General features: G+C 35.0%; 3 protein-coding genes and 1 long non-coding RNA gene across 5 annotated transcripts; 1 reads left to right on the forward strand and 3 right to left on the reverse strand.

The window, feature by feature from the left end:
• The first annotated feature begins 6205 nt into the window (after window positions 1-6205).
• On the forward strand, window positions 6206-7385 carry LOC102593082 (uncharacterized). Its single transcript, XR_001475266.1, has 5 exons — window positions 6206-6236; window positions 6350-6407; window positions 6553-6599; window positions 6682-6759; window positions 7205-7385. It is a non-coding gene; the product is annotated as an uncharacterized lncRNA (long non-coding RNA).
• Window positions 7386-8448: 1063 nt separating this feature from the next.
• LOC102585113 (RNA-binding protein 42-like) lies at window positions 8449-13377 on the reverse strand. Its single transcript, XM_006361348.2, has 6 exons — window positions 13065-13377; window positions 12350-12527; window positions 11536-11633; window positions 9594-9690; window positions 9004-9089; window positions 8449-8902 (listed from the first exon to the last, which is right to left on the reverse strand). The coding sequence occupies exons 1-6, from the start codon at window positions 13281-13283 to the stop codon at window positions 8849-8851; spliced, it is 732 nt and encodes a 243-aa protein (XP_006361410.1). The 5' UTR covers window positions 13284-13377; the 3' UTR covers window positions 8449-8848.
• Window positions 13378-14501: 1124 nt separating this feature from the next.
• Window positions 14502-19562, reverse strand: LOC102586882 (RNA-binding protein 42-like). Its single transcript, XM_006361354.2, has 4 exons — window positions 19420-19562; window positions 17993-18090; window positions 15178-15274; window positions 14502-14854 (listed from the first exon to the last, which is right to left on the reverse strand). Exons 1-4 carry the CDS (start codon window positions 19490-19492, stop codon window positions 14754-14756), a joined length of 369 nt encoding a protein of 122 aa, XP_006361416.1. The 5' UTR covers window positions 19493-19562; the 3' UTR covers window positions 14502-14753.
• Window positions 19563-20268: 706 nt separating this feature from the next.
• LOC102587224 (probable ubiquitin-conjugating enzyme E2 24) lies at window positions 20269-25720 on the reverse strand. Of its 2 annotated transcripts, XM_015315262.1 has the most exons (10): window positions 25628-25720; window positions 23540-24622; window positions 23338-23460; window positions 23137-23223; window positions 22546-22669; window positions 21819-21867; window positions 21648-21705; window positions 21457-21503; window positions 21297-21374; window positions 20269-20523 (listed from the first exon to the last, which is right to left on the reverse strand). In XM_015315262.1, exons 2-10 carry the CDS (start codon window positions 24620-24622, stop codon window positions 20514-20516), a joined length of 1659 nt encoding a protein of 552 aa, XP_015170748.1. In that variant the 5' UTR covers window positions 25628-25720; the 3' UTR covers window positions 20269-20513. The 2 variants fall into 2 exon arrangements, 1 of the variants encoding a protein (XP_015170748.1); XR_001475265.1 differs by lacking the exon at window positions 21457-21503.
• Window positions 25721-26229: the final 509 nt, after the last annotated feature.

Consider the following 26229-nt stretch of genomic DNA (forward strand, 5'->3'; position numbering starts at 1 on the left):
TTAAGAAACACCTTAGATAGTTGTATTTTGGTAGGACTAAAGAAATATTTGAAGTACAAGTAAATTATATGTTTGTATGAATACTTTACCGGAAAAACCCAAAAATCCGAAAAATCCGAAAAAATCCGAGGTTGAAAAACTCGAGTTTTATTGGTTTGGTTTATAAATTCAAAAACCCGACACAAATGGTTTGGTTTGATATTTGAAAAACCCGAACCAACCCGGCCATGTACACCCCTAGTTGCATGTTTGGATGTAGAATTACATTAAATGGACGTGAAGACCGTCTTTCTCAATATGGAGAACTAAACGAAAAAATCTACATGAAACAATCCGTGTATTTCATTATTGTTAAAGGTCAAAAAAAGAACATATATAAGGAAAAAAGATCTAGTTATGATTTGAAACTAGGGGTGACTATTAGGCGGATTTGGTCAAATTTGAACGGGTCATAATATGTAAGACAATAAATGGGTCAAGACCTAATCCAACCCAATTCAAACTTGCTCAGGTCAAAACGGGCTATGTAATGGATCATAAAACAGGTTAAGACCAAACTCAATCTAACCCAATTTTTACTAAGTTTTAATTATTTATTTGTTCTTTTAAAGTATTTTAGTACCTAATAATAAAAAATCTTCTTGATTATGGTTATATATAACACATCAAAAAATATTAAAAGTTTTTTCTAAAATATTGACAAGATTTCTCATGGGTTAATTTAGATTATATATTAACCCAATTTTTAGTGGGTAGAAATGAAATGAGTTTAAATGGGTTGAGCTAATAAACTGGTGGGTCAATAATCCGTCCAAACTTAAAGAGATTGAATGGATTGAGTTTGATTTTGCCACCTAGTTGGAGCAATCTTCAAGGCATTTGCACTTGAGATTTCACAAGGAAGGTAATTTGTCTGGAATACTTTCGAATAAATAATTACAAACAATGGATATTTCTATAGTAAGATGCGACATTTTAAGCCTTATAATATGTAGGGCTAACCCATCGGTGGCCCCCTAAACTTGGCACAAAGTTTTACTTAGGCACCTCAAGTGGGCGACATTCATTTTAGACACCTCATGTAGGGTCTCGCTGTGTCATTTTGACACTTTTTATATTTTCAAAACCGCATTTTAAGTGCATACATCCAGACGCCTCTTATGTGGAAAAATAAACGAATTGGTATGTGACACGTGGAAATTTTATTTTATTTTTAAAAATCTCAGTTTTACTTTCTTTTTTTCTTTCTTCCAGATCTCAAACCCCATTCCCCCACCTCTTTTCTTCTTCTTCTTGCGTCTCCTTCCCCTTCATCTGTTCTTCTCCATCAAAAAGGCAAGAACATAGGTTAGTTTACAAAGTAAAATACGTTTTGGAGAATAAGGGAAATCATACCAAATCAAAAAGTTTTTATATGACATTTAAAAGAAGATGATTTCTTGTGCTACTACGATTGGGATTTACAATGAAGGATATGTAAAATATATTTCTTTTTTTTCATTGGAGATTGTTCTTTATTTCTTTTTTATTCCTTGAAATCAATTTAATTTTCAATGGAGAAGGTAAGAATGTAAATCAGTTTTTCCATTTGAAAGAAGTTTATTTCTTTTTTTGTTCCCTTGAAATTGATTTTGTTTTTGAATATGAATCAAGATGCAAATTCGATTTTCAAAGAAGATGGAAGAATCAAAGAGTTTAAAAAAGTTGTGTGGTGATGGAGGATGGTAGAAGGTGGGGAAGATGGAAGGGAGAAAGCAAGGAAGAAGAAGGAGAAGAAAATATTTACAATTTTTTTTAGAATATTTACAAAAAAAGCCTCTGACGCGCTCAAAATTCGTGTAGCACACGTACTGTGCTTAGTCAGACAAAAAGTGTCAAAATGACACAGCGAGACCCTACATGAGGTGTCTAAAATGAACATCGCCCACTTGAGGTGCCTAAGTGAAACTTTGTGCCAAGTTTAGGGGGCCACCGATGGTTTAGCCCTAATATGTACAAACACTGAAAGGCAAAAAAAAAAGTCATGTCTCAAATTCATATTATAGTATTATCGAAAATTTGATATACGCTATGATATGTACTTGTTCAAATATTTATTATATGGTAAAAATTGTTTTTGCTAAATCAAAGGGGGTAGTAAGACTTAAGTCAACTAGACCAATTTTATTTTTATCCAACGACGCTAGTCTTAATGATGTACTCCATAAAACATAATTATCAGTACCAACGCCACATAAATTGCGATAAATATTAAAACTAAAAATATCTTGAAGACATAAAATATAGTTGACTCTTCAAAATCTACCATCGCCACATAAAATGAAAAAGAGGAAGTAACCTGCATTATTTGTTTCGTAAAAAATATTATTAATCACAAAAATTAACAACTTAAAATATCTAAAAATTATATTAAAATGCAATTGACTCTCCAAATTCTATCTATATCACATAAATTAAAATAAAAAAATAACAGATATCAAACTTGTGTTAGCACGGGCACATGTGTCTAGTTTATACATACATGATAGAAACTTCTATAACTAACTATAAAGTTAGTTAGCCTTAATTAACTGATTAGGATCTTAGCTAATTAACTAACTGACTTCTTAGCTATACTTAAACAGACTTAAGTCAAAAAAAATTAAATCATTTACTCCACTATTTTGTTACTTCCTCATCACGACACCGATCCTTCTCTCCGTTCACTGCTCGCCGGCGACTGCCATCTCCGTTCACCTCTGTAAGTTTTCTCTGTCCTTATTTCTCTTTCTTCTTAGCTCTCATTTTCCTATCGCTGTGTTTGCGTTGGACCCGACGCCCGACGGCCTCCCCATTTGTGACGTTTTGACCATGTTAAGCTGGCTCTCGCTTTTAATTAATTTCTATGAAATGCTGTTTGAGAAGAAAAGCGTGCATGTTATTGTGAAAAAATTTACGTTAGGGTTTTTGTACTCTGTTCATGAGTTTGTATCTTCAGCCTTACCGTGTTGTATTATTGAGTTTTGTTGTTAATTTTATATGATTCCACTCGGTGCTTCTTTCGCAGTTGGAATTTGATGGTGATTGAAAAAAATTTAGGGTAGGGTTTTTGTACTCTGTTGCGCTTGTCTCTTCGAGACTTGCCACTGGCTTGTTATTATTGTGATGAATAGTGATTGGTTGACATGCATGTTATTATGAATACGATTTTTGTGCCTGTTTTGTTGAGGTTATTGTGAATCGGTTAAGTTTTATATGTAATGTAGTTACTTAATGTTCTTGTGATTTACTGTATGTCACATTGTTAGATTTTTAGATGGAAGGTGAAGATAATGCCAAGTTAGACTCCTCTTCGGGACTTCCATTTGACAATGACTCTGTATCGGACAATGCCGGTGAAGAATTGGTGAATGACAGGGGGACTTTGTTGCTCACATTTCTAATCTAGATAAGACACTTGGACAAGTAGTTCAAATTAATCAATTGTTTCGTCTGTATGATTCTAAAACGCCCAACTCTGCGCAAAACATTCCATCTAACCAACTGAAGCGTGTAACAAAATTCTTGGAGGGAGATTTGGTAGTCCTTGACAATTGGTTGGGTAAGGTAGATTTTGTTACCCGTGATGTTACTGTAAAGTTCAAGAATGAATCTTTACGCACTTTTAAAGGAGGGATGGGTCTTCATCCACATGTTGAACGGGATGGTCTTCCACTACAACTTGGACAAGAGGTGAATGTTTCCCCGAAACGGACATGTACAGTAACAAAACTGGTTGATGGATCAGTATTTGTTGAATGGATCGTTAATTCTGATGGCAATGATGACTCCCCTCCCCTTGCTAAACAAGATCCTAACAGGTTGACACTAGTGTTTTCATTTCGCTCCACTTGGAAATATGGAAATGTATGCCGGCATATGCTGTTAAAACCTGAAACTGTTTTTTTACTTGGTGATGTCAAAACTTCTGTTGATGTGACTTGGCAAAATGGGTCAACTGAAAAAAACCTACCACCATCAATACTGAAACCCATTTCTGATATTGGAGTGCACGATTTCTTAATCGGTCAATATGTGGTTTTGGATAATTCTGAAGGTTTGGGAGTCGTTAAATCTGTTGATCACAAGGAGAAAACCACAACAGTTAGATGGGTAAATCTCCCAAATGAGGAGATCATTAGTTCTTGCCACCTGAATCGTCACCATCTTTTTAACTATCACCTGGGTAACTTGGTGTTCCGCCGAATAACAAGAGAAGCTGAAAATTCTGATTTGTCCTCCTTTGGGAGTATAATTGGCTTCAAAGATGGCGACATTAAGGTTACATGGGCTGATGGTACTACCTCTATGGTACGTACGCCACTTATATTGTCTTTGTTTTATTCTTTTTCTAAAATTACAGTTTCCTTTTGGTTTTCAGGTTCAACCTCAAGAACTTCATGGTGTTATTGATCGAGATAAATATGAGGATACTGATGAATGTGCAAACACCGGTATTGAACATGAAGTTGAGGGGGATGCATTGATTGTAAAAATTCCCGAATTTAAAGTAAGATGTATTAACTATTTTAGAGATCTTCATATTTTCGTTTTCTAGGCCATTTTATCATATGTAAGTTTTAACATATATAAATGTTTTGTGACTTCTGGGTGATGACCAGGTTGATTTGTTGAACTTTGTGGACCTGGGGAGTGTTCAATGCCTTAATGGAAGCCGCATCCACTGTATTAGCAATGCCCTAGAAAAGGTACAATTAATGAACTAAGTAGAAAAGGAGAAGATTCTCTTGGAGAAGATTTTGTTCATTTCTTAAATTTGGGATTGATTATGTTTCTGCCTTCCATATATTTTTCAAGTTGAGGAATTTTACATTGAGCAGTGAATAGGATAGGATAAAATTATTATCAGAGAAACAGTATATTAGATGTAGATCAATTTGTATCTGCTATGTTTTTTTGTATAAATAAGATCTATTTAGCTTGATCAATTTGTCATGCTTAAATATCACTGATCATTATTTTGGATTTTGTTTGCTCCACAATATTAGCTTAAGCTCTTTTTTAATGGAAACTCGCTTAGTCTCTTATAAATTGGAGTTGACATAATCTTTTGTAGTAGCTTCTGCTTCTACTTGATGCTATCAATGAAACCTCCTTCATCCAATGTAGGTTTCCTTGTTTTGTTTTTATTTAAACTAATGGCGTTGACTTTATTTTGAATATTTAAATTAGGATTACAGAGTGTTCAATGGCTTGAACTTGGAGAGCGTTGCAGATGAACAGCTATTGATTTACGTACCATTTATGCAGCCTATCAATTTGCATTCATTGGTTATTGGAGGACCCGTGGAGGAAGGTAGGCAATGGGTTTCGTGTCTTTTTTACCCTCGGTAATCTCTTATTAGGTGCGTAAGACCTTTAGTTTAACCTCTTTGCATTTTCAGCTTTTTGGAAGATTTACCTTTGTAGGTCTACTGGTTTAGATAAACAAATTCTTACTCTGGCATGTGTTCATAATTTATTTTATGGATATGTAGCTAAATGATGCATCAACTAGTTGATGGATACACCACTATGTCTTGTTAAGTAAAATCTTGATGATATTTATGCATAAATCTGATGGAAAACAAGAAAAAATGGATTTTTTGTAAAACTGCCTAGTTCACAGTGACCTTTTAAAATCTTTTTCATTTCTTGTTAGTGGGATAGCCAGAGAGTGCAGTTCAGGAAGAAATTTGTGACAAACTTCTCTATAATGGGGTTCACCAATTGTTCTGCTCTCTTTTATGTATTGGTATCTATGTTGCTCGGACTCTTCAAGAGTGCCAACTGGTGCGTGTCGGATTCGCCAATAGTAGTGTATTTTTGGAGAATCCGAGACGGGTGCGGCATCAAAAGTGAAGAGTCCGCGCAACTAAGATTGGTATAGGCATAAAGTTAAAGATATGAATCAATCATGTATACAGTTGAGTGGTAGATTATCTGTTGACATTTTGATGTCGTGAGTCAATGACGTGATTACGTGCTGTTTCTTAATTCTGTCTAAGTAATAGTTCCTGATTGATATTTATGATTGATGTCTTTCACTTTGCTGTCACACATGCCATACTTACTGAGCAAGTGGCTCTTTGGTGTTTCTGTTAAAGTCTCTTTAAGAAGTCTATATAAACTGATGCCATGCCTTAACACATTTTTTCCTACATTAAAGGTCCTAAAACTGTGAAGCTGTTTACTAACAAAAGGCACTTTGATCTCAGGTGAATTCTGTAGTTTCATAATATTTGGTGTCCTTTCCTGGACTGAGCCATTTGTGGGCACATTTTTCACCTTTAACATGTGTATTCGCTAATTGAATTGGACCTATCTGCAGTGATGCTGCTAAAACCACTCCGAGAGACACAGCAATTTTATCTGAAGATAATCTCAGGGTACGCCAATCCTGGTTCAGGAATTCTGCTTCTTCGGTTATGTGTTAACAAAAAATACTTAATGGGGTTGTGCTTGTAGAGTTGTTAAGATTTTCCCTGGAGGTTCGATGTTCATTCTTCAAGTATCTTGTGTTTTTTTTTGTAGGGAATAACAGTTAAGTTGAATCAAGTTAAGTTTCAAAGCATTCACAGGTATGCTTAAATAGCTTGTCTCCATATTTTGAAGTACTCATTTGTAAAATGGCATTAATCTTTTGTATTGCTGTTGGACCAGTGTGACTATTTTTATCGAGGACAATCAGTATGGTTCCGAACGTACAAGAGTTCAAAGAATTTATTTGTTTGGAACATCGTAAGTTTCCGATGACCTCTTACTTATCATTTTGCTTCCTTGCACTCTTATTTGCTTCTTTTTTATTATTTTTTTGGAAAAGCATGAAACCATTTGAGTGTGTCAGCATACTGAATGTGCTTTGAAGCTGAGGCTTCATTTTGTTTCCCTTCTTAAGTAGCAAGATAGTAATGGTGCTTCCCTAAATAACATGTGATATCCCCCATCTTGCACTGATGATTGTTGTATTGACATTTTGTCTTTGTCTATATTCTAGATGATTTTGAGCCTGTTTGGATTGGTTTGAAAGTTGGTCAAACCTACGTTTGAATCATTTTTAGCTTTTGGGAGTGTGGCAAAGTTAAAATAACTTTAAAAAAAAATTAAAAATCAAAAGTAGTACTCTCCCTACTTCTTTTTTTTCCGTCAATCCAAACGGGCTCTTTATCATTCATGTATTGTGCAGGAGCTTATGAGGCACGTGAACACCAAGAGTAGCGTAATGGAGAGTTGTAGTTTTTTTGTACATCTTGAGGAATTTTTTCAGTGTTGAAAGGTTGAAGAGATGAGTGTTTGTTGTGTAGGGGCGTCAAAGATGACAACAAACAATTTTTTGTGATACGTAATTGTACTTTTGAGTTCACCAACTAAGAGAATGCTTGCTATCGTTGGCAAGTGCGTCGTACATACGATTTTGAAGTTTGGCTATTGAATTTTAAACGGCATCGATTTTATTCTCGTGTTTATAGCATATCTAGTTGTCGATACCCAATTTTTGTTGCTTAGTTATATATTATATAGAAAAGGGTCAAATAACCCCTATACTATAAGAAACAGTTTAAATATACTCTTCTTTGTACAAAATCTGAACAGGACATACTTTGTTGTAGCAAATCATAAAACACAGTGAGGAATTGAGGATTGTAAATAACCATACAATCCACCGGATTTCTCCTTCACTTCACTTACGTCCATACTTCCACAGGAAAAATATTAAATCAACCCCTAAAGAACACAACCCTTTTTATGATCCACACATTAAAATATACCAAAACTACATAAAACTACATAAGTATTACCTATATTTTAAAAAAATATATATTACGTATCTTACCATTAATTAAGAGGTTTTTTACGTATCTTACACTTGGATACATGTATTTTTCTTATCAGATATAGAGAGAGACGAGTGAGATTCATATGTACCCCATGTACATGCAAATCACAATGCATGTATCTAAAGTGATTCGCATGTATCTGAAATACCAGATATATGGGAGAGTGGCAAGAGAGATGGAAGGCGAGGAAGATTTGTTATGCATTCCAAATACATTCGATTCCACTTGATACTATATATCTACGACAAATTACACCTAAATTTGATTCCATATTTTCAAGATACATGTATCTGGAGACACCAAAATCTAGTAAAATGAGTAATATTACAAACTAGAGTGGACTCAGTTAAATTTCCCAATATAAATCTACCAAAAAGTTAGGCAACTGAGTTTATTCGTGCTAGTTGAAGTTAAGGAATTCACTGTCTGAAATAAGATATTTTGAGTTTCTTAAATTGTAATCAAAAGATCCTATATGGTGTTTACATAGTTTAGCAGCAAGGTTTATGGTAATTTACTTTCTCATACTATAATCCCAGAGATAATTTAATCCGCAAACCAAACAACCCCTATTAATGAAAAACAAAACGGATGCAATGGAACCACAATCTAAATATAAAACTTGAATCATCTTTGGTACACCTACATTAGGTTTAACATCCAACAAGTACACCATTAACGGAAGTATGAAACCAAAGTTTCCAAACCACAACTAGTTTCCTCTAATCCATCAATATATGGTTTGTTAAAAGGATCATCCAGAGCTCTCTTCCTAGGGTTCTTGAGGAAGAAATACATTAACCAGCAACTGATGGATATTATACCATTGTGAATAACAAATTGCAGATGTCGAAATCGCCTCTCTGCATCCTGGAACTAAACTTTGATCCTTCTTTCCCAGGCAGGGACAATGGTGAAGAAATTGAGTAATACACATTAAAAGTACATCTCAAGTATCTTGCTGCTTGAGTCCTATCATGGTTGGTGCTCGCTCACTTGTGAAATATACCCTTCTTTGCTTGCTTTGGTTTCTTATGTGATCGGTTCTGCCACAAGATCCAACACACCAAAACAAAGTAGTCAGTTAATGCCACTATCAAGATGTAATATAATATAAGTAGGACAATCACCACGCAAAAAACCTCACCTTGTGACTTTCCACAGCCTCATAGTCGATCCTCTCTTGCCACTTACTCTTGCGAAGTTTAATAGGTCGGTTACCAACATACTTTCCTGAAAATAGCATGAATTACCACATCATTAGTAGGCATCTAGGTATAATATTATACCAATTCAATAACTAATACAGTTGCCACTTCAGACATTCATGAACTTCCCCACTTTACAAACTCAACAAAAAACAGACTTCTGAAATTCTCTCATACAAGTTTGGTTGATGTTGTTCTTTTCCTCACTAATTTTTTCTTTACCTAAACTAATTTCAAAAGCAGTCCTAAATGGTGTCCTCAGTATTGCTTATTTCCTCCACTATTCCTTCTTTCATGGAGAGAGGAGAGGGGGCGAGGGAGAGGGATTACACGTTCAAATACAAAAACCATTAGCTCAATTGAGGGTACTCTACTAATCTAAATCAGTTGACATAAAGATATCAAAGAAAAGGGGAACCAAGAAACTATAAAAAAAATATTGATTATATATTAAAATAATGATTATGCTGCCATATCTTAAAGAGACTAAGAGACTACACATTTATATAATGATTAACACATAACTTACCATTCATTTCTTTAAGTGCCGCAGCAAGATCCAATGGGTTGGAAAAACTGACAAATCCATATCCCCTGGTCTTACCAGTCCGCTTGTCTCTCACAACCTGTCAACATGCATTGTAGACACCCTTTATTACTGAACCTTGTAAGCTACAGCATACAATTATACAATAAAGATTCACGAGAGCGAGACAGAATATAAAATAAAATACTTCTCATAGAATGTAACAGCCATAAGAATAGAAACCATGATGGATAGGAAAACGTAATCCACAGCTAAATAGGAAGATGCAAGTGTAGATCACATTATCTTTATCTTGAAAAGGCTCTTGAAAAAAATTGATGTGTGTGTTAAGAAACAGAGAAGAAGAAATTGTGTAAAAAATGCTATCAGAAACGAATACTGAGATAGTTCCATCTCCTAGTTCCTAAGAGGGAAGAACCACCTTTTCCGGTGGCCTTGGCACCGGAAAATTTTCCTTCCCGTACCTCAGTTAACACCTTATGTGTTAACCATCAACCCCTTCTTTTTATTTTCATGGTTAACCATCAACCCCTTCTTTCTCTCTCCTTGACTCATATCGTGGAAAACAACATAATCTATTTTGCGTTGGAATTCAAACCCTTTGACATCTCGAGAAGCATCTCTCGCGGAGAAAGCTGGTATGACTGGGCTGAACGTGGAAGAGATAGGATGAGCAGGTCAAGTTTTAGTCAGAACACAATGGAATGGCTGTGCAGGACCCTCAAAGAAGCTTCAAAGGTCAAAGGCAATACTGTTTGCAGATGGAAACGACAGGAACTATCTACCCAGCTTCTCCGTGCAAGAAATTTCAACAATAGGGGGAGCTATAAAAGTATAATCAGCGTATAGGGAAAAAACAGAGCAGTATTAATTATTCCAGAAACAGCATTCAATGTAGGTTGGTGGGATTTGGCTAACAAATAGAGAGGTTCATTTTTTATAGAGCCACAAGGATAACCAACAAAACCCCCCACTTTGATTGATAAGGAGATTCCGTATGCTGAAACAGTCGGGAGAAATAAATGGATCTCCAGAGGGTTAGATGCTGCAACCACCAAACAAGATGGAGATATAATTTGTATTGATGATGACACCAAATTATCTCACTATTAGGCTTTGAGCAGGAGCCTTAATGGTCAGGTTAATGGGGCTGAAATCCCGACCCTCTCGGAAATTCGTAGATGGGCTAATTCGAACTGGAACCAATTCCATGGTCTGAACATCTATGAAATGGGGAAAACCTGATTCCTTTTTGAGTTTGCCTCCATGAAAGCTGCAGAACATGCACTCAGAGGTAATTGGTCGTGGAAGAAACAGAGCTTGCAACTCCAATGGTGGACACCGACTGTCGGTGCTATCCAATCTAGAGCAGCCATCAAACAGACCTGGATCAGACAGGTATGTTTACCTCTTCACATGTGATCAGACAAGGTTGTTATGTCAGTAGGGGAATTTTGTGGAGGATGGATAAGGACGGAGGAGGAGACAGAACTCTGAGATCACCTAAAATGGGCGAGAATTTTAGTGAAGGGTGGGGGAAATAGCATTCCGAAGAAAGTGAGAATTGAATTCGAAGGAATAGGGCATATTACCCAAATCTGGAATGAGACGCCGGTGAGATTCTATGCCGGAGAAGAGAAGGAGATTATCGGACCGGTGACAACTTGAGGAATACAATTTTTTACCCTACAATGATACTACTAAAAAGTCATTGAAGTCCAAATTAAAAGCAGTTAAAAGTGAGGAGAAGTCTCTCACACTAGATGCATGCACACCACATTCGATGTACCCACACACTATCAATAACTGTCTAAGCATATAGAAAGATTTCTCTCTCCCTTCATGACCATAAATACCAGTACTCATGTATAACAATCAAAAACATAAATATGTAAAATTATTGGAAAATATAAACAGCACATACCTTAGCCATATTAAACGTTGGAAACCTTGAAAAGGCTTTTGATAGGACATCATCATTCACCTCATTCCCAAGATCACCACAGAATAGACGATAATCATCTGTGACACCATCAGAACAGTAACTTAGTTATTCCGCTCTACTAGGATTTGCACCAATTCTAACAACAAAGGAACAAATAAGTGCAAACAGCCATCACAGGATGAAGTGCCTAAGAGAATCATTAGTGAAGATAAATAGATAATTGGGTAAGAAAAACGATCAGCAGCAGGCCATAATCCATGAAAGTGGACCAACAAAGCATAATACTAAAACATCTTATCAGAAACAAAACAAAAAAAAGAGCATAATACTAAAACAAGTAAGATCTGATAGATTACTTCGCAGAGTTTTTTTTTTACAAAAAAACTCCAGAAAAGGCAGAAAAAGATAAGAAATTAAAAAGAGAAGACAAAAACTCCCCACAACTTAACCAACACAAATTCATTTAGTGTATTTTCAAGCATACATCATCCTGACAAGCGAGTTCTGCAATAATCTTAAGCACTTCACCCTAGGCTTATATCTGAAGTCTTTGAATTCTTCCTAAAATTCCACATTGTAGGACTGTCGGGTCACTTTGAACCAAATTTATAATGCCAAACCCTTCAGCACAAGGTAGTACACGAGTATCCATTTCAATTGATGCCCAAAACTTCGAAGACTATAAGGAGAGAGAACTAGAGTAATCCCAAAAAAAACAGAATAATAAATAGACTTGAAAAGCATGAGGCACAGACAGACAAGGAAAGAAAAAGAAATAGGAAATTAGGCTTACTCTCGGGCCACTCTGCCAGAGTAGGATCGTCCCAACTATGTCCAGCTGCCTTACGAGGTACAGATTTCTTCTTGGCCTCAGCTTTGTGCTCAATTTCGCTGCTCGCAAGTGCAGCTTTCACATTTTCAAGTGCTTCAGGTGTGATTGTTTGTGCGTCTCTTTGGAATAACTGCTGAGCCTGTCCACAAGAATTACATATATTACAAACATGACAAAAGCTACCTTCTTTTCTCCAAAACAAGCTCACTAGTTTACCTTGACAAAGCTAAATATGTACAAAGGCCATCTGCAGATACTTCTACAGAAATTGTCTGTTCTCCTCCTAAAGGAAACTAATAAGCTTATAATTGGCTGTCATGATATCTTATCAAGCACATATTCACACATACAGAAGCAAATATGATCTCAACAAGCAAGCTGGTCTGGACAACACCCTTATTTTATTTTTAAAAAGAAATTATCGCAACAATTTCACAGGAAATTTACAAAACACTGCTATAAGCAACTTGTTTAGATGGGAAAAATGCAAACTTAACATATAAGTAAACTTTCTATGGATATTAGCCTGACTCTAACGCAATCAAAACTCAAGGATTGGCAACCAATTTCAAATTTTCACAAATATACAGAGAGCGAAATTCAGATACAAGTGTTTATAACTTCCGTTTATTGTCCTTTTAGGCCATCAATATTTGCTGATATTTGAAATACTTACTTGTTGAAACTGAGGCAAAGTGTAAACGCCAGGAATAGCAGCAGGAGCAGGATAGTGGGAAGGAGCAGGAAGTTGAACGGGCGGAGGAGCAGCACCTATGTAGGGCTGAGGAGGTTGTTGTTGGAGATGAAAAGGCGTCGGAAAGTAGGTGCCGTTCGAGTAGGTGAATTGCGACGACGATGAAGTAGCTGCCGCCGACGTTGAAGGCACCGATGACATCGCTACGCCGGTGAATTGGGATTTTCCGATCGCTAAATTAGGGATTTGGGGATTATTGTGATTGAAAATTTTGAAAAAGGGAGAGAGATCAAATACGGGTGAAAGAAAATGAACCAAATATGTCTGAATATATATTCTGGATAAATGGGCTAAAGCCCAAAACAATGAAAAGTAAACTAATTGGGTGAAAGTCGGTTATGAGCTAAAGCCCAAAACTAGTTTAGGACCTAATTACGTGTCTTTACTTTAATTTTCAAAATTACCCTCTATATTACAAATTTCACTAGTTTATAACTTAATTATTTGTTTTAATTTTAGCTTTCGAAATTAACATTTATGTTGCAAGATTGATGTATTTGTCGCACTCAGATACATCATACGTGTATCACGGATACATGCGAGTCAAATTAGATGTAATTTATACCAAAATATATTATATCCAAGCTTTGATTCGTATGCATCTAGGATACATTCACTATCTCGTTCGCCTCGAGTCAAATTATGTATAATTTATACCAAAATACACTATATTCAAGCTTTGATTCACATGTATCTAAGATATATTCACTATCTCATTCTTCTCTCTCCTATAGCGCTTGTCTCTCTTCTTATATATTAGTATTAAAAAGATACATGCATCTAGTACCAAAGATACATATCGACTCTTACTCGCAGAATATATTTGGTATCAAAGATCATGTATTTAGCATCTTTGATGCATGTATCTAACTTGGAATATCAAGGAATGATGTATTAACATAAAATCGTTTACAAAATTATTAATTAGTGAGACAATAGGTAATTATTTAAAAAAAATCTCAAAAAACTAAAACAATGAAAAATTAGACGGGGCATATGCACAATTACCCGAACCTAGGACCCATATTTAAAGAAAAGCTAAAATATCTAAAGTTATTATCTAAATATACAGAGACATAAATCACACCTGATGTCTGAATTACAAAGTGAATTTAAATGCAATTTTAATACAAACATGAAGTCCGAATTTTGATTAAAATATTTTTTCTGTTATGTACAATAATATTGTTAAAAGGGATATCTACTTTTAAAAAAAAGAGTTTGTATCTTCTTCTAGACATTAATTTGATGTTGTTTCTTCATCTTCGAAAATCGAAATAATCAATTCGACAACAAATTTATTTGGCATGATAGAGTCTTTCAACAAAAAAATAAATAATCAATATTTGAAGTTAAAAATTCAAAGAAAAATACTTCACATTTAACCGTTGTTACCTTTCATTGACATGAGTATAGTGAAATTGTGACTAACTTTGTCCATCAAATCTTAAGCTTCATAAGACATACGTCTTCGATCTTCATCTATTAATTTGATGTGAACATTAAAGCAACGTTAGACGTCTTCTTACAAAGTCCAATGAGATCAAGCTATTTGACAGTGTCTAACAAGTCAATCTATGACTTCAACAAATCATATACTAGATAGGACAATCACTGTGTGAAAGTCCTTGCCCTGCGTCTTTCTAGAGCTTCATAGTCAGTCCTGGACTTGCTTTTGCGAAGTATAATCGGTCGATTTCCAACGTACTTCCCTGGAAACAACACGAATTGCAACCTCATTTAGACATCTTGGAACAATATTACACCAATTCAATAACTAAAACTACTGTCACTTCACACATTCATGTAATCTGCACTTGGTGAACTCTACACGAAACCAAACTTGTGAAATAATAGAGGAACTCTTTATATCAACCTGAATCATTTGACATGAAAGACATCGAAGAAGATGGGACCCAAGAAAGTAGAAACCCGCACATGGCATCAACGGTCAGCCAAATGGCATGTCAAGGGAACTGTTAGATCCAAACTCTAAGCTGATCACATAATTGTTTAAGCACAATAAGAGACTCACCATTCATTTCTGTAAGTGCCGCAGCACGGTCTAATGAGTTGGAAAAACTCACGAATCCGTATCCCCTGGTCTTACCAGTCTGCTTGTTTCTCACAACCTGTCAACATGCATAATAGAAACTCTTTGTTATTGAACCTTGTAAGCTACAGCATACCATTAAGTTCGAAGAAAGCAAGGCGAATATATAAAAGAGGATCCTTAGACAAGGATGTGACATGTCTCAAAAGCCAGCATTTATATATATTTATTGTTTAATCAACTTTTAAATAAAAATAAAAAGGTTCCCATAGTTCAACCATCACGAAGAAATAGTACCAAAACAACGCCTCATTTCCTTCTTTCGCAATATTGGGCTGTAATCGCCTCTTCCCATCTTTAGCAACGAATATCTCAAACGAGATGGACGCCATTTTCAAATGTCAACAAATCTAACTTTTGTAGGATCACAAAGCATGTCTCAAAACTCGTGAATGTTCCAGCAGATGACAGAGCATGCGCGTTGACAATTGGCGGAGATTATATAGTAATTCAAGGCTGGTTTATCAGTTTCTCACTGATTTTATGAATACAATTTCCCATCAAATCATGTTTTATGTTTTTCTTACCTGGTGTTGGCTTGCCTCTGTTTTCACCCATGTACTTCATTCAGTCAACTTCATTGTCCACAGGTATCAAGTTTCGTTGATTTCACTATTTAATTTTTTTTTGCATTAAATCATCTTTTATTTTTTCTCTTTTATAGTTTCATATTTTAGTTTATTTTTTGAATTACATATCAAGACAAAAGTTTAAGTGTGTCAACATAAGTCTTCCTCACAGTATTTTCACATCAGAAAAAGGCAAAAGGTCACCTCTCACTACCCTTCTTTACTTGTCTTATAGTACATACGTTTATCAAGATATTTTCAGTAGAACATGCATATTCTTGGACTTACTATGGCTTATTCAAATTTTTATTTATGACAATATTAGTTTAAGTTGGGATTCTGCTAATTATACCTTCGCACATCTTCCCTCAAACAGAAAAACATTACTCATTGGACAGCCCAAAGGCTGTTGGAGCATGTATCAGTATGTCTACTAGAATCTTCAAATTTGAATGTATGTTGTTAGACTCATACATGTGCATTTATACCAATTCTTCGAAGTGATTAGGTGATTGTCACATCAATTAACCCTTGAAGATCGGTATTCTGAGCCAAAAAAGAGGTACCAAAGTTGTGTTCTTTAGTCCCTTTATCTAGCAGTCTCGGGATAGAAAATGTAGATGGTGCTGAGAATTTTCCCCTTGAGAGACATAAAGTGAAACAGTATGCAAGTTATGCACAATAAAAGGATTAGATATATTATTCTTACTTGAACAGAAAAGGTAAGACAGATTGTTGCTGTCACTTCAACAAGTTAAAAAATATATATATCTAGAATGCTGAAGAGTAACTAATTACTGCTTGAAAGGAAGAAACTACATTTATTATAAAATAGCAGAGTAGTTTTTAACAAACCACCATAGTTTGTTGGTTCAGTCCCATCCAAAAGATTTAGTTATACGACTTTACAACTTGTCCTTCATTTACCCTTATTCTAGGTAATTTCGGATGTTCTTCAATTAACAAACCTTGGTGTATGCATGCCTAACAGCTCTGGCCGTTCAGTGTTAAAAGTGCTTGGGACATTCCGAGACAGAGGGAAAAGCAACAACACTTTAATGATATTTGATTGTAAGTATCCTTTTTCACATGGAGACCGTGGAAGAAGAGGATTCCAATAGATGATCTACTAGCAAGGATGAGATTTGCTATGGTTTCCAAATGTTGTTGTTGCACAGGGTCATACCAGGAGACTACTAATAATCTATTTATTACATGCAGCTTTACAGCTAGAGTCTGGACAAGTTTTGCAGTTGGTGTAGGACTACATACACCTTTTCCTTCAAGTTTATCAAATTGTGCAAAAGTGGTGGACAACAAACTGCTCAACTAAATTAAAGCCTATCTATGAAGCACTTCCTGCTTTCATTTTGTGGCAATTATGGAAGGGGACGAACATTATCATTCATGGTAGCAGTATGTCCTTGTACAAGGTTATATATGAGATCAATAGAAATGTTTATCTGTTGGTCAAAACAAGATATCATTGCATGACTAGTATAGAATACCTCTTAATTTTTCTTTTTTTTAGGTGAAGGTGGAAAGAATCAACTTAGTAATATCATCAACATGATAAATCTTGAAATATAACTAAGCTACACTTCTTTATAACACATTACTATAATACTGCTGCACTTTTGGGTGCTAAACAAATTACAATTAGATATGTCAAAAGGAAGCAGTAAGGTATCACCACAATTACAATCTTCTCAATTAGATGCCACCAATCTAGAATCTCGCCAATTAGATGCTCATCGCTTTAGATATCTCACCCTTATTTTTAGCAGGTAAATAATGATTTTATAGTAAAAAGAAGTGTAGCACAATGCACACCCCTCTTTTATTGGCTTATATTGTTCAATTTATGCAAATACCCAAGCACATATGGAACTAAGTCAACAAGCATGTCTGCACTATACCCACCATAAGAGGAAAAGAATGCAAAAAGACACACAAACATACAACCTGATGGATATAATTTTTGGTCCTACAATAATACTACTAATATGTCTCTTTAATTTTCAAAGTTATTGAACTCCAATTTGAAAACAGTGAGAAGTCTCTCTCCCTTAATGACCAAAATTACCAAACCGTGTGTATATCAATCAAAATTAAAGCATAAAAATGTAAGCGTATTAGAAAATAAAACAAAATCTAACAGAACATACCTTAGCCTTGTTAAAGGTTGGAATCCTTGAAAAGACTTTTGATAGGACATCATCATTGACCTCATTCCCAAGATTACCACAAAGTAGACGATAATCATCTGTGACACCATTCGAATAGTAAGTTAATTCACTATATTAGGATTTGCACCAATTCTAACAGCAAAAGGCACAAATGATGAAAAAATAGGTGCAAGCAACATTCATGGAATGAAGTGAAAGGAGAACTAACAGTGAAAGATAATTGAGTAAGATATATGATATCAATAGCAGATACAATTACTTGCTAGACCATAACGGTGAAAGTGGACCAATAAGCATTCATGGTATTCTGACAAGTAATCTGATAGATTACTTCGCAGAGTTCATCTCATGCACTTTCTTTTCCAAAACACCTCGGGGAAAAGCAGAAAAAGAAGTGCATTTTCAAAAGACAGGACACAAAATGTCCTATGACTTAACTAACACAATTTTTGATAGGATAGGTGATTAGGCACGATATGCCACAAATTCAGTTCACTGAGGACATGACCCGTGATATCATTGTTTGCTCAATCAAGAGTCTTTCAGAAATAACTTGTATATCTTCTCAACGATAGGGGTAAGGTTTGTGTACACTGCTACCCTTCCTAGACCCCACTTGTAGGACTAAAGTGGATTCATTGTTATTGTTCCCTAGATTGTCTTTAGGACGCAAAGCACTGGGCACACAATGTCAAAGTATTAGGCCTGCTTCACACCCTGCTATTCGAACATCAAGAATCAAAACAATAGTTGGCTATCAGCATCACGACTGTTTCCTTTTAACAAAGTTATTCCCATTGTCTGTAATAATAGCTTATGATTGACTTCAACCTTTCTATTAAAGTTTTTACAATAATGTTAAACAATTTACACTAGGCTAATATAACTAAAGTCTTTAAATTCCTCCCAATATTCCAAACTGCAAGATTGTTGGGTCAGTATGACCAAATTTACAATCCCCAAACCCTCTATCAAGGTAGTATCTAGTTCGATTGATGCATAAAACTATCAAAGACTATAATGGGAGAGAAATAAGCTAATACACACAAAACACCATAATACTAATAGCATGTTTGGATGGTTGTTACCTATTGTACTGTACTGTGTTGTTAGTTTAAATACAGTTTAGCTTGTTACTTAAATTTTATTATATTGTATCGCGATAAATCCATCATTACCTAATGATGAAAAGTAGTGTGATCACCCGACCTTTTTTCTAATAGTTCTACCCAGCACCCTGCTTTTCCAGTAGGTTTGTCTTTCAAATTAGTGAGGTGTGGCATTATGTAACTACAGGAAGCAATATAGTCTATTCAAACATTGTATTTATCAAAACAATACAGTACAATATCTGGATAGGTAGCAGCCATCTAATGAAAACAAAATTAACAGGAAATTATACTTACTCTCTGGCCACTCCGACGGGGTAGGATCTTCCCAACTTTGTCCTGCTGCCGACATTGACGGCACAGTTGACATTGCAACCCGGCTGAAATAGGGTTTTCCAATCTCTTTTTTTTTTTTATAAAAGAAGGGAGATCGAATTAAATAGTTCGGCCGAAAATCAAATATTATTCACTTAAAAGGGCAATAGGTAAAGGTATAAAACAAGCCAAGTTTTATTCCTTATTTCAAAATAATTATTGAGTTATTATTTATTATAATTATTAAAATTACACGCAATTATTGTTGAAGTGATTCCATATACCGTCCATGTAAGTTAATGTACATACAAGAAAACTTAATTTATATATATAGGCTCTCTTTATAATAATCATTTTTATAACAATATTTAATCATAACAATCAAATTATATTATATTATATGTTTTCTGTAACCATATTATACTATTAACAGTTAATTTTAAAAGTACAAGCCAAATCTATTTCTAACTTTTTGTTTGGGTTCATTTCTTTCACTATTTCAACCGGATAAATAACACATATTTATAACATTTCAATTTTTTTAAAATTATTTAATATTTAGCCAGTTTTTAAGAATATTTAATATTCCATGTTACCACTATGTCTTCTTTAGCAGCCTATTCAAGAAAAACTTTGGGGCAATTTTTGTTCCTTCTTCACAATTCCTTTTCTTCTAATCTTTTGTTATATGGTCACTGTTTATAATTTGCTGCAACAAGTGTTTAGATTTTGTATTGCTAGTCAACGAATAGTATATTTAAATTGTTTCTTATAGTATAGGGGTATCTATGACTAAATATGTCATAAACACAAGAATAAAATCATAAGATGTGGTTCAAAATTTGCTAACCAAAACTTCAATATCGTAAGTCCGAAGCACTTGTCAACAATAACAAGCATCCTCTTAGTTGGTGAAATTTACAAAACTCAAAAGTACATTTACGTATCACAAAAAATTGTTTGTTGTCATCTTTTACACCTCTTACACCGTACACTCCTCTCTTCAACACTGAAAAAATTCCTCAAGATGTACAAAAATCTACAGCTTTCCATTACGCTTTTCTTGGTGTTCATGCTCAGAAGTTCCTGCACAATACCCGAATGATAAAATCATCCAGAATATAGACAAAGACAAAATGTAAATATAACAGTCATCAGAGCAAGATGGGGTATCTATCACATTTATTTGAGAAGTGAAAGTATATGATCCAAATGTCTTTTCCCCAACGCCATGGTGGGGTAAATGAGAGCTTTAGCAGCACATCACATAAATTTTCTAAGATAAGTAAGAATGATTTTTTGCCTGTTTCCTCTACAAGGTAAATTCCTTTTGGCAGGTGTTTTGAAACAAAATATAAAGTAAGTCTTCCAAAAATATATAAATTTGTAAAGGCAACGATTTCATGAATACGTCCCTGCACTTGAGAGTGAAAAAGGTATAGTTGCTCTATCCACCTTTTGGTAAGAGGAGCACAATGGAAGAAACCTTTTATTTTTACTTGGTATGATATGATGACAAAATGAACTGAGTTTACATGGAGTGGGGGATATATATGTAGCCTACCATGTTGTATTCACTTGAAAAGAGCACGCCTACAAGGTGTCGGATCCCAAATGCTTCAAAAGCCAATGGAAGCACCATCGCTATCTTGCTACTTAAGAAGAGAAACTAAACGAAGCATCAGCTTCAAAGCACATTGGGTATGCTGACACAATCAAATGGTCTCATGCTTTTCCGAAAAAGTCAAAGTTGACTAAAATAAAGAACTTGCTAATAATAAATAAAAAGAAGCAAATAAGAGTGCAAGGAAGGAAAATGATAAGTTTGTGCAAAAGGAAAGAGTTCATCGGAAACTTACGGTGTTCCATACAAAACAATTCTTTGAACTCTTGTAAGTTTGGAACCAGACTGATTATCCTCGATAAAAATGGTCACACTGGTCCAACAGCAATACAAAAGATTAATGTCATTTTACAAATGAATACTTCAAAATATGAAGACAAGCTATTTAAGCATTCCTGTGAATGGTTTGAAACATAACTTGTTTCAACTTAACTGCTTTTCCCTACAAAAGAACAATAAGATACTTGAAGAATGAACATCGAACCTCCAGGGAAAATCTTAACAACTCTACGACCACAACCCCATTAAGTATTTTTTGTTAACACATAGCCGAAGAAGCAGAATTCCTGAACCAGGATTGGCTTACCCTGAGATTAGCTTCAGATAAAATTGCTGTGTCCCTCGGAGTGGCTTCAATAGCATCACTACATATAGGTCCAATTCAATTAGCGATTACACATGGTAAAGGTGAAAAAATGTGCCACAAATGGCTCAGTCCAGGAAAGGACACCAAATATTATGTAACTACAGAATTCACCTGACATCAAAGTGCGTCTTGTTAGCAAACAGCTTCACAGTTTTAGGACCTTTAATGTAGGAAAAAAATGTGTTAAGGCATGTCATCAATTTATATAGACTTCTTAAAGAAACTTTAAAAGAAACACCAAAGAGCCACTTTCACAGTAAGTATGGCATGTGTGACAGCAAAGTGAAAGACATCAACCATAAATATCAATCAGGAACTATTACTTAGACAGAATTAAGAAACAGCACGTAATTGACTCGCGACATACATGATTGATCCATATCTTTAACGTTATGCCTATACCAATATATAAAAGAGAACAGAGCGATTGGTAAGCCCCCATTATAGAGAAGCCTGTCACAAATTTCTTCCTGAACTGCACTCTCTGGCTATCCCACTAACAAGAAATGAAAAAGATTTTAAAAGGTCACTGCGAACTAGGTAGTTTTACAAATAATCCATTTTTTCTTGCTTTACTCCAGATTATGCATAAATATCATAAAGATTTTACTTAACAAGACATAGTGGTGTATCCATTAACTAGTTGATGCATCATTTAGCTACATATCCATAAAATAAATTATGAACACATGCCAGAGTAAGAATTTGTTTATCTAAACCAGTAGACCTACAAAGGTAAATCTTCCAAAATGCTGAAAATGCAAGAGGTTAACTAAAGGTCTTATGCACCCAACAAGAGATTACCGAGGGTAAAAAAGACACAAAATCTATTGCGTACCTTCCTCCACAGGTCCTTCAATAACCAGTGAATGCAAATTGATAGGCTGCTTAAAAGGTATGTAAATCAATAGCTGCTCATCTGCGGCGCTCTCCAAGTTCAAGCCCTTGAATTCTCTGTAATCCTAATTTATATATTCAAAATAAAGTCAAAGCCATTAGTTTAAATAAAAACAAAACGAGACGACCTTTTTTTGGATGAAGGAGATTTCATTGATAGCATCAAGTAGAAGCAGAAGCTACAACAAAAGATTATGTCAACTCCAATTTATAAGAGACTAAGCAAGTTTCCATTAAAAAGATAAAGCTAATATTGTGGAGCAAACAAATTCCAAAATAATGATCAGTGATATTTAAGCATGACAAATTGATCAAGCTAAATAGATCTTTTTTATACAAAAAACAAAACAGATACAAATAGATCTACATCTAATATACTTTTTCTTTGTTAACAATTTTATCCTATCCTATTCATTGCTGAATGTAAAATTCCTCAACTTGAAATATAAATGGAAGACAGAAGCATAATCAAGCCCAAAATTTAAGAAATGAACAAAATCTTCTCCTTTTTTACTTAGTTCATTAATTGTACCTTTTCTAGGGCATTGCTAATACAGTGGATGTGGCTTTCATTAAGGCATTTAACACTCTGCAGGTCCACAAAGTCCAACAAATCAACCTGTTCATCACCCAGAAGTCACAACATCAAACATTTATATATGTTAACTTACCTATGATAAAATGGCATAGAAAATGAAATATGAGGATCTCTAAAATAGTTGATACATCTTACTTTGGAATCAGGAATTTCTACAACCAATGAGTCCCCAACATCTTCATCGCCGCTGGATGAGTATTCATCAGAGCTATAGCCATAATCATCTCGATCAACACCATGAAGTTCTTGAGGTTGAACCTGAAAACCAAAAGGAAACTGTTATTTTAGAAAATGCATAAAAGGAATAAAACAAAGACAATATAAGTGTCGTACGTACCATAGATGTAGTACCATCATCCCATGTAACCTCAATGTTGCCATCTTTGAAGCCAATTATACTCCCAAAGGAGGACAAATCAGAATTTTCAGCTTCTTTTGTTATTCGGTGGAACACCAAATTACCCAGGTGATAGTTAAAAAGATGGTATCGATTCAGGCGGCAAGAACTAATGATATCCTCATTCAGGCGATTTATCCACTTCACCATTGTGGTTTTCTCCTTGTGATCAACAGATTTGACGACTCCCAAATGTTCAGAATTATCCAAAACAACATATTGATCCACTAAAAAGTCGTGAACTCCTATATCAAAAATGGGCTTCAGTAGAGTTGATGGAATGTTTTTTTCTGTTGACCCATCTTGCCAAGTCACATCAACAAATGTTCTGATGTCAGTGATTAGGACAACTGTTTTAGGATATGACACATGCTTGCATACATCTCCTATTTTCCAAGTCGAGAGATATGAAAACACTTGTGTCAAGCTGTTAGGATCTTGTTTATCAGGGGGAGGAGGGGAGTCACTGCTATCAGAATTAGTGATCCATTCAACATATACAAATCTATCAACCAGATCTGTTACTGTACATGGTTTACCCGCAACCATCACCTGTTGTCCAGGATGTAGGGGACAAGGCCTGTCACATGAGATATTCCATGAAGGACAACGTGGATAAAGACCTGTCCCTCCTCTAAAAGTGCGTAAAGAGTCATCATTCTCGAACTTAACAGTAGTATCACGCGAAACGTAAACTACCCTACCCAACCAATGGGTAAGGACTACCAAATCTCCCTTCGCAAATTTCGTTATACGCTTTAGTTGGTTAGATGGAATGTCTCGCAAAGAGTAGAGATTTTTAGAATCAAACATTCCAAAGAACCGATTAATTTGAACTACTTGTCCAAGTGTTTTATCAGGATTAGACATGGAAGAAACAACGTCACCATGTCTAAATTTTCTTCCACCCGCATTATCAAATTCTTCTTTCGTCATGCGAAAATAGTCAAAGACATAGTCAGAGTTATTGTCAAATTCAAGGCCCGAATGAGAGTCTAAATCGGCATTATCTTCATCTTCCATCTAAAAATCCAACAATGTGATATATAGTTAATCACAAGAACATTAAGGAACTAAGTTACATGTAAACCTTAAAAGGTTCACAATAACCTCAACAAAACAGGCACAAAAATCGTATCCAAAACATGCCTGTCAACTGTGAGACAACCAATCACTGTTCATCACAATTTTGTTATACGCTTTAGTTGGTTAGATGAAATGTCTCACAAGGTGTTGAGTTTTTCAGAATCATACAGACTAAATAACCGATTAATTTGAACTATTTGTCGAAGTGTTTTATGTAGATTAGAAATAAAAGCAACAAAGTCCCCCTGTCTAAACTTTCTTCCCCTGTCATTATCCAATTAATTCTGCTTTTCTCAAACGAATATAGCCCTTGTCGGAGACAGAGTCATTGTCAAATGGAAGTCGCGAAGGAGAATCTAACTCGGCATTATCTTCACCTTCCATCTAAAAATCTAACAAAGTGATATATAGTTAATCACAAGAACATTAAGGAACTACGTTTCATGTAAAACCTAACAGATTCACAATAACCGATCACTGTTTATCCTAAAATCGTATCCTAAAAATTTTCTAACTGTGAGACAACCGATCACTGTTTATCGCAATAATAACAAGCCAGCGGCAAGTCTCGAAGAGACAAACGCAACAGAGTACAAAAACCCTACCCTAATTTTTTTCAATCACCATCAAATTCCAACTGCGAGAGAAGCACCGAGTAAAACTCATATAAAATTAACAACTAAACTCAACAATACAGCCGGTAAGGCTGAAGATACAAACTCATGAACAGAGTACAAAAACGCTAACGTAAAATTTTTCACAATAACATGCGCGATTTTCTTCTCAAACAGCATTCATAGAAATTAATTAAAACCGAGAGCCAGCTTAACATGGTCAAAACGTCACAAATGGGGAGGCCGTCGGGCGTCGGTTCCAACGCAAACACAGTGGTAGGAAAATGAGAGCTAAGAAGAAAGAGAAATAAGGACAGCGAAAACTTACAGAGGTGAACGGAGATGGCAGTCGCCGGCGAGCAGTGAACGGAGAGAAGGATCGGTGTCGTGGTGAGGAAGTAACAAAATAGTAGAGTAAATGATTTTAAATTTTTTGACTTAATTAGTCTGTTTAAGTATAGCTAAGAAGTCAGTTAGTTAATTACCTAAGATCCTAATCAGTTATAAAAGTTTCTATCATGTATGTATAAACTAGGCACATGTTTCCGTGTTAACACAATTTCAATCTTCTATTTTAATTTATGTGATATAAATTAAGGGTAATGCTAAATGGCCAGAAAAAATTGGCCAGAAAGGCAAAAAAGACTATAATATCCTTATTTCAATTTTTGCATTTATTCCATTATACTTTTCCCTCCAAAACAAAAGTAACTTTTTTCTATTTCCCAAACTCCTTGAACTACTAAAATACAAACTTTTTGGCTACCAAGAGAAATAAAAGTGTTTTTGTGTATATTTATGTGTGTATAGTTCATTCGATTTATTTTTTTAAAAAATATTGTTCAATTAATTAAAAAAATTGTAGTTTCATTTTTATACATTATTATTGTTTTCATTACTATACCATACAAATTATGTTCTACATACATA

The sequence above is a fragment of the Solanum tuberosum genome, unplaced genomic scaffold (genome assembly GCF_000226075.1).
Source record: "Solanum tuberosum cultivar DM 1-3 516 R44 unplaced genomic scaffold, SolTub_3.0 scf00355, whole genome shotgun sequence".
NCBI classification, from domain to species: domain Eukaryota; kingdom Viridiplantae; phylum Streptophyta; class Magnoliopsida; order Solanales; family Solanaceae; genus Solanum; species Solanum tuberosum.

Coding starts and splice junctions, on each gene's coding strand:
- LOC102585113 (XM_006361348.2), bottom strand. CDS start 13,283: ATGTCATCGGTGCCTTCAACGTCGGCGGCAGCTACTTCATCGTCGTCG. Junction 9,090..9,593: donor GGCACTTAAAGAAATGAATG/GTAAGTTATGTG, acceptor TGCTATTTTCAG/GAAAGTATGTTGGTAACCGA. Junction 8,903..9,003: donor AGGCTGTGGAAAGTCACAAG/GTGAGGTTTTTT, acceptor ATCTTGTGGCAG/AACCGATCACATAAGAAACC.
- LOC102586882 (XM_006361354.2), bottom strand. CDS start 19,492: ATGTCAACTGTGCCGTCAATGTCGGCAGCAGGACAAAGTTGGGAAGAT. Junction 18,091..19,419: donor CCCGTCGGAGTGGCCAGAGA/GTAAGTATAATT, acceptor ATGGTGTCACAG/ATGATTATCGTCTACTTTGT. Junction 15,275..17,992: donor CAACCTTTAACAAGGCTAAG/GTATGTTCTGTT, acceptor GCATGTTGACAG/GTTGTGAGAAACAAGCAGAC.
- LOC102587224 (XM_015315262.1), bottom strand. CDS start 24,622: ATGGAAGATGAAGATAATGCCGATTTAGACTCTCATTCGGGCCTTGAA. Junction 21,868..22,545: donor TGAAGGACCTGTGGAGGAAG/GTACGCAATAGA, acceptor CCTACATTAAAG/GTCCTAAAACTGTGAAGCTG. Junction 21,706..21,818: donor AAGACGCACTTTGATGTCAG/GTGAATTCTGTA, acceptor ACCTATATGTAG/TGATGCTATTGAAGCCACTC.